Source organism: Neolamprologus multifasciatus, chromosome 17 (assembly GCF_963576455.1).
Source record: "Neolamprologus multifasciatus chromosome 17, fNeoMul1.2, whole genome shotgun sequence".
Taxonomy (NCBI): Eukaryota; Metazoa; Chordata; class Actinopteri; order Cichliformes; family Cichlidae; genus Neolamprologus; species Neolamprologus multifasciatus.
The window spans coordinates 35469902-35476194 of NC_140455.1; the positions used below are offsets into that span (position 1 = coordinate 35469902).

A 6293-nucleotide genomic window follows, 5' to 3' on the forward strand; every position below is an offset into this window, starting at 1 on the left:
TGTATGTGTTCAGTCAGTGAAGGTGTATTATAAAGGGAGGTGGAGTTCAACAGGCTGGGCAGGGGCTGGGTTTTCCTTAGAAAAGCAAAAAGGTATGTGATCAGACTGATCAAGCTAGTTACATCAGGAGTTATGGGCTTGACTGTCAGCTTCCCTCAGCTCAGTTAACATACAAGGCAAGTGTGTTATACCTCATACTGCTCATGAAAGTCTCCGTTAAAGTTCTTTGATAACTGTTAAAGAACTTTAACAGAGACTGTTTACTTCAAGATGTCTCAGGTTTGGGTAGTTCATAAAAAAACGATGAAAAATCTAATATCTCTCAGCGCATGTTGAAATCGGTCAAGTTTACAGGCAAAGAAGTTATACATAGTAGCTTAATCAAAACAAAAACAAAGTTTGTGTGTGTTCTTTAGCATTTTTGCTCAACAAGTTGGTTACACAGTTACTTGACTACTATTTATTATTATTTTTACCTCTTAATTTATTGGTTGGTCTTGAATGACTTCTGTGGTTTTAAAAGTACATTTTTGCATATTACATTCCTTTGTTTGGAGATTGGGAACCATCCCCAGATGTCCGAGTTGTTTCACCACGGCTAGTGTACGTCCTGCTCTCTGCCAGATCTGTCGGTTTGTTTTGTTTAGTCTCCTACTTGATGTTAACTTTATGGCCTGCCACCCTACTGAGAGATAGTGATTGTTTTTATTTTTATAGCCAGGTCAGTGTTTATAACTAAGAATTGAGGCCTTTTATCTTTTTGAAGTTGAGTATTCTATTTGAACCCAATTATTCAAATATATTCAAACTGTAATTTTACTTGTAAATGAATCCATTTTCATAGGTCTTCGTTCATATTGACAACAAGAATATAAAGAAAGTCAACCATATTATTTATCCTGATAGTGGCACTTTTTATTTAGTTTCAATTGGATGTGACACAGCATGCGAAAACCTGAGTAGTCTAAAAATTCCCAGATTAATATGAAAAAAACAAATGAAAAAACACATTTATTTTGTTGATCAATCATTGTTTATTTTTTAGGACTTTTTGACTCGACAACGTCAAACTGTTCATTCTTTGATTATCGGGTTTAATAACTGCAAAAAGATACTCACTCACTCACTCAAAGCATGTTTAGAAATGATAAAATTTAACTGAATTTAAAAACTTGTTTCGTACTAAGTTAACAAGAAATTGTTCATCGATCCCAATGTCGACACCGTCACCGTCCCAGGCCAACGAAGCAAAAGTTGCCAGCATCATCAAGGGTGCAGATTTTGCTTGCGGATTGTCCAGGTTTCACCCCTAAGCCCGTGTCGCTGCACTGAGCAGGGGCTCCTGTCTCGCAACCGAAAGGTTTTCTCAATGATAAGAATGGTGTGCTGCAGCTTGTGCATCAGAAACTGTTCGGTACTCTACATTTTCAGACATTGTTTTTAGAGATATTTGTAGACGGCTGCAAGATGATAAGCACTGCAGATCCTGGAAAGCCCAGTTGTTCTTAAATGCAGCATTACAAATTGGAAATCTAGCACCACAAGAAGAACGTGTAATCAGATTAATGTATTCACAATGTGTGGTGCTGTAGTGGTTTTTCACCTCACAGCATGAGAGTAATTGGAGAAGCCCTGTGATAGACCAGAGTGTCCAGAGTGCACACTTCCTGTCACTCAGTGGCAGTGTAAATGATGCGCGACAGACCCGACCACATTTCAACGCCTTTCTGCACTTTTATTCTCCGGTTGTCGTAACTTTACACTCTAAGCTAGCAGCTAGCCGCGCACATCAACAACAACATCAGGACTCAGTTCATTCTCCTTTCATGCAGGGGAGGTGTGATGAGCTGAAGACAAAGGAAGAGGAGACGAGTAAGGCCTCTTTGGAGGAAGCGGGAGTAGAAAAGACAGGAACATGGTGGTGAGAGTAGGGCTCAAATTTGGCTGTTGTCACCGAGGAGGATGCTGCGCTGGGATTATTCGCTCTGGCGACCCCTAAAGCAGCAGCAAAATAAAGAAGCAGTTGTGTCAGAAGTCATATTATCTACACTTATTACACAATATCCTACTGCTTTGGTCTGAGCTCTCACCTTGCTACGTTGTACGAGTGTATTCATACAACTGTGTGCACACAGTCCGCCTCCACTACTTAGCACTGTGCCAGTGTTAACTGTGCACTCTTCTCGGCAACACACACTCATAAAACAGCAGAGCTCTCCATGTAGCTCCACATTATATAAGGAGTCAATCCAGTCTTTCTGTTCCACACTCTGTACAGCTTAGATAGCGTTTCACTGCCATGGGACAGGTACGCTACATGTACACGAACATTTATGTGCATGCAGCTTTTAACAATTTCTTGGGACCGAAAATGTGCTTCAAGGCCACCTTGTGTTTTTTCTCATCCTTTTCTTTGTCGCTTTTAATTTGGTCCATCTTAGAGCCTAAGCCAGGACCACTCGGCCAACAGATCACCAGCTGAGGACAGGTGAGTGGTTCAACGTCAGCTTGGAGAAAACTTCGCTTCAAAAAATACCATAAATAGAGACGTAAAAGTGTAGGTTGCTAGAATATTGTGTAAGTAAAAGTATATATTTTCAAGCACAAGCCTGCTACCTGTGCTGGTGGAAGAAGAGGAGACTGTGCAGGACTGTGCAGCTGGGGTTCCAAAAGCAGAGCCCAGCACGGCAGGTAAAGAACAATTTACAGATATGCGTGCTGGAACAAGAAATGAACCACAACCAGAAATGGCAATGCTTTTTGTTCCCGCGTCTGTGTGTAACTTTATCCACCCACACAGCAATTCTTCTTTCCAGGGACAGGCCGGCTCATCAGCAGCAAGCCAACCACCCTCTCTGACAGCAGTTCTCCTCAGTCGGCATCATCTGTCACACACACCAGCCAATCAGGGAGCGGCATGGCCAGTACGGTCTCTGGTCCAAGCCATTCGGAGGTTAGTGAAGAAAAAAGGACAAAAATAGGCGAGAACTAGTAAGATCTGCACACTGACTTTGCTCTTAACTGCTTAACTCCACTTATAAATATTACTTTTAAAGTAATTTGAACTTTAGTTTTCTTCTTAAGGCCTTGGAGAAAGGTAGTGGATATCTTAAATTTTTAGCTTTCCTGCCACATGTAGTCAGATTCTCTTTAAAAAAAGAAATAAAAAAAAACAAATTAAAATGTATAAAATAAAAATCTTACAGCATTTTGAAATACAAAGCTGTAAGATGGCACCATTAAGGTGATATTTGACTGGACCGTGAAGAGAAATGCTGCCTTTCTTGCTGAGTGAGTGCGTGTAATCATGTGAACACTTGTCTATGACCACGAGAGAGGGAGGAAGAGAGTTTGAGTTTTACTTCTACTCAGGATCGGATCATTCAGAATCTAGAGTCAAGTGCACAACCAGCTGTGTTGACTCTTCAGCTCCAATTCATTATGTAAAAAGTAGTGAAATCCATGAGAAATACTGGTGTTGAAGAGAATTTGAGTATGGAAGAATCGGACTCTGAAGCAAAGCGGGACGAGAAAGAAACAGAGCCTGGAATGTTTGTACCGATCTTGCAGGAGCTGACTCGCACCGTGGAGGCCGTTAAGGAGCACAAGGTTCAGGAGGACCAAAATGTAGCCAGCATGGACACGGAAAGTATGTTTAAGATATTTATTGTTTAAAATGCATTTTTAATATTCATGGACTTGAATGACTGCATGCACGCTTTTGTTTCCTTATAGCTGAGATGTTAGTCATTCCTGACACTTTCAAAGATAAGAACAAGTAAGACAACTTATTATCATTCCAACATAATCTGTAAATCATTCGTGTGCACATGAAGTTTTCTGATCTTGTCTTTCTGTCTGCAGCCTGTCACCTAGTGATAAGGAGATCGAGGTATGTATACCACTGGATCCTGCACGTGTTTGCCTTTTAACCTTGTAAAAATGTGGTGTGTCCATATAGAATGCTAGTAAGTTTTACTTTATAGTACTTTATTGCTTACTTTATAACTATTTTTTTCATCAAGTCTATTAAATTCTCTTGAAATATGAAGTGTGTGCATGTGGAAGTTTCACAACTTCAATGGTGTAACTTTTCTGCTGCTGTCCATGTTAAGGAAGAATGAATGGAAATGTACTTTATACTATTTTGAGGTGCTGTTTGGATACTACTTTTCAGACTAAAGTGCATCTCTTCTGTTTTCAGGCAGAGTTCCAGCGTCTGGCACTGGGGTTTAAGTGTGACATGTTCACTTTGGAGAAGAGGCTCAGGCTAGAGGAGAGGTCACGTGACCTAGCCGAGGAGAACGTCCGCAAAGAAGTGTCAAGCTGTCAGGGCTTACTGCAGGTGTGTGTGTGCAGCTGTTGAGCGCACACTCTCTCTCTTTTTTCTTTGTTATTAAAGTACCACAACATAGGTAGCTGTGATAACTCTGTAAGTAAATGAAGTAGAGGGTTGTTGCACAAACATAGTGTGATTGAAGTTGCAATATATTGTGTAATTATTGGTTTCGCTGAGTAAAAGGGCTGACAGGTACAAAGGTCACGAGAGCTTCGAAGTGTAGTGGAGTGATTGTGGACAACGGTTTTAATGTATTTTGTACGATTTATTTAATATATGTAAAATAATAATAATATAAATAAGAAAATGTATATGTTGAAATAAAAAAATAAACTGAGGAAATTATATGATATTTTCTCGCTGGTTCTTCAGCTCTCTCTTTTCACTTTTCCTTTTTTTTTCTGCTTAGGCTCTTATTCCTCTTTGTGACAATGACAACCAATCAATGGAGATCATCCAGAGGCTCCAGAAAAACCTGGATATTCTCATCCAGTCCATGACTAGGGTGTCCAGTCGCTCTGAGATGCTAGGAGCGATTCATCAGGTAAGTGGAGAATTTAAACATGTTTTCTGCGTGACAAGGGAACAAACTTTGATTGTCATTATTCAATGGTTTCCTTTGTTTGGGATTTGCAGGAGAGTCGTATTGGAAAGGCTGTGGAGGTAATGATTCAGCACGTGGAGAACCTCAGGAGATTGTACACCAAAGAGCATGCTGAGCTGCTGGAACTGCGGGAGACGCTCATGCAGAATGAGAGGTCGTTTGGATCACAAACAGAAAAAGGTTGTACCCTTTTTCTGTTAGACATACAAAGTCTGACCGTAGCATACAATAGGTTTTAAACTCCTGCAAACTCATAATTACTTTTTATATACCAAGTTAAATGCCAAATATGCACTGGGCCTTGTAATGAATGCGTTTGTAGCTGTGCTCACATGAACCACTATACTCACTAGAGTAGACTCAGGAATCAGGTCTGTGTAAAATGTGATATTTTGCATGCAAACTACACATCTTGTACACAAAGGGTAACCTACATGTTCCTCTTTCCAGATGACTTCCGTGAAAGAAAGAAACAGTCATCACAGTACAGCAAGGTGGATTACACACGATTTCATCATGACCATTTATTCAAATTTCTGTTGACTGTTTTTTAATCCTGTAAATTACAATATTTATTTACCACCACTGTGCGTGCTCTCATAGACATCAGCCCGGCGGAGCAGCATGATAACAATTTCTCGTGCTGGCCCAGGCAACATGCATTTTGACACAGTGAGTATCAGTTGCAAGACTCTACATCATCACAATGGAAATATGTTACATTTTGTTTTTGTTTCTCCACTGTATGTATAGTTTACAAAGATGCAGCTTTCCTTATATTTTAAAGTCTGAACTCAATATTTCAGCTTGAAAATCATTCGTTCTTAAGTAATTCTTGAAACTGAGCTAGCTAGCTCATTGGATGACGGTATCCTACAAAGGCTGGCATTTTTGTAGTTCGTAATTGTAGTTTTTCTGTAGTCCACAAGTTATTTAAAATATAAATTTCAAAGGTGTATGTGAAGCAGTCTTCTCTTAGATGTGCTTTTTCTATAAAATGACATGAGGTATAATAGTGTAAAGTGAAAACTGAAATTACATTTTCACAGTGTAGTTGGACTGTATTTGTAGTTAGACAAACTGCAGTTGTCCTTGACATGTAAAACGTAAGGAAAGTTAAATGAACTAAGAGCAACAAGCAGAGCATTAATACAGAAAATGTATTCAGACAAAATATGATTGTGGTTAAGTTTTATTTGAGAGTATGGTTTTAATGATGGCTTAATTTGCCCCCCACCCCCAACACAGTCCAAAACACAAGATGGCTCAGAGGTTGAATCGGAACGACTGACCAGACGGTCCCCATGGTGGGTATTTGTGTGTGTTAAATTATCTTCAAGTTAAGTTACA

The 6293-nt window shown here is 39.7% G+C and overlaps 1 protein-coding gene across 8 annotated transcripts in view; it reads left to right on the forward strand.

Annotated features, from left to right (window-relative positions):
* Positions 1-6293, forward strand: part of irag2 (inositol 1,4,5-triphosphate receptor associated 2) — a 29591-nt gene that overhangs the window by 18947 nt on the left and 4351 nt on the right. For all 8 annotated transcript variants that reach the window (XM_085136797.1, XM_085136798.1, XM_085136800.1 and 5 more), the window contains 12 exons: positions 2442-2488; positions 2603-2691; positions 2817-2953; positions 3571-3649; positions 3736-3778; positions 3865-3892; positions 4205-4345; positions 4749-4883; positions 4976-5123; positions 5394-5437; positions 5547-5615; positions 6192-6250. In XM_085136797.1, coding sequence (XP_084992923.1) covers positions 2442-2488; positions 2603-2691; positions 2817-2953; positions 3571-3649; positions 3736-3778; positions 3865-3892; positions 4205-4345; positions 4749-4883; positions 4976-5123; positions 5394-5437; positions 5547-5615; positions 6192-6250 — 1019 coding nt within the window. The remainder of the gene's footprint in view (positions 1-2441; positions 2489-2602; positions 2692-2816; positions 2954-3570; positions 3650-3735; positions 3779-3864; positions 3893-4204; positions 4346-4748; positions 4884-4975; positions 5124-5393; positions 5438-5546; positions 5616-6191; positions 6251-6293) is intronic.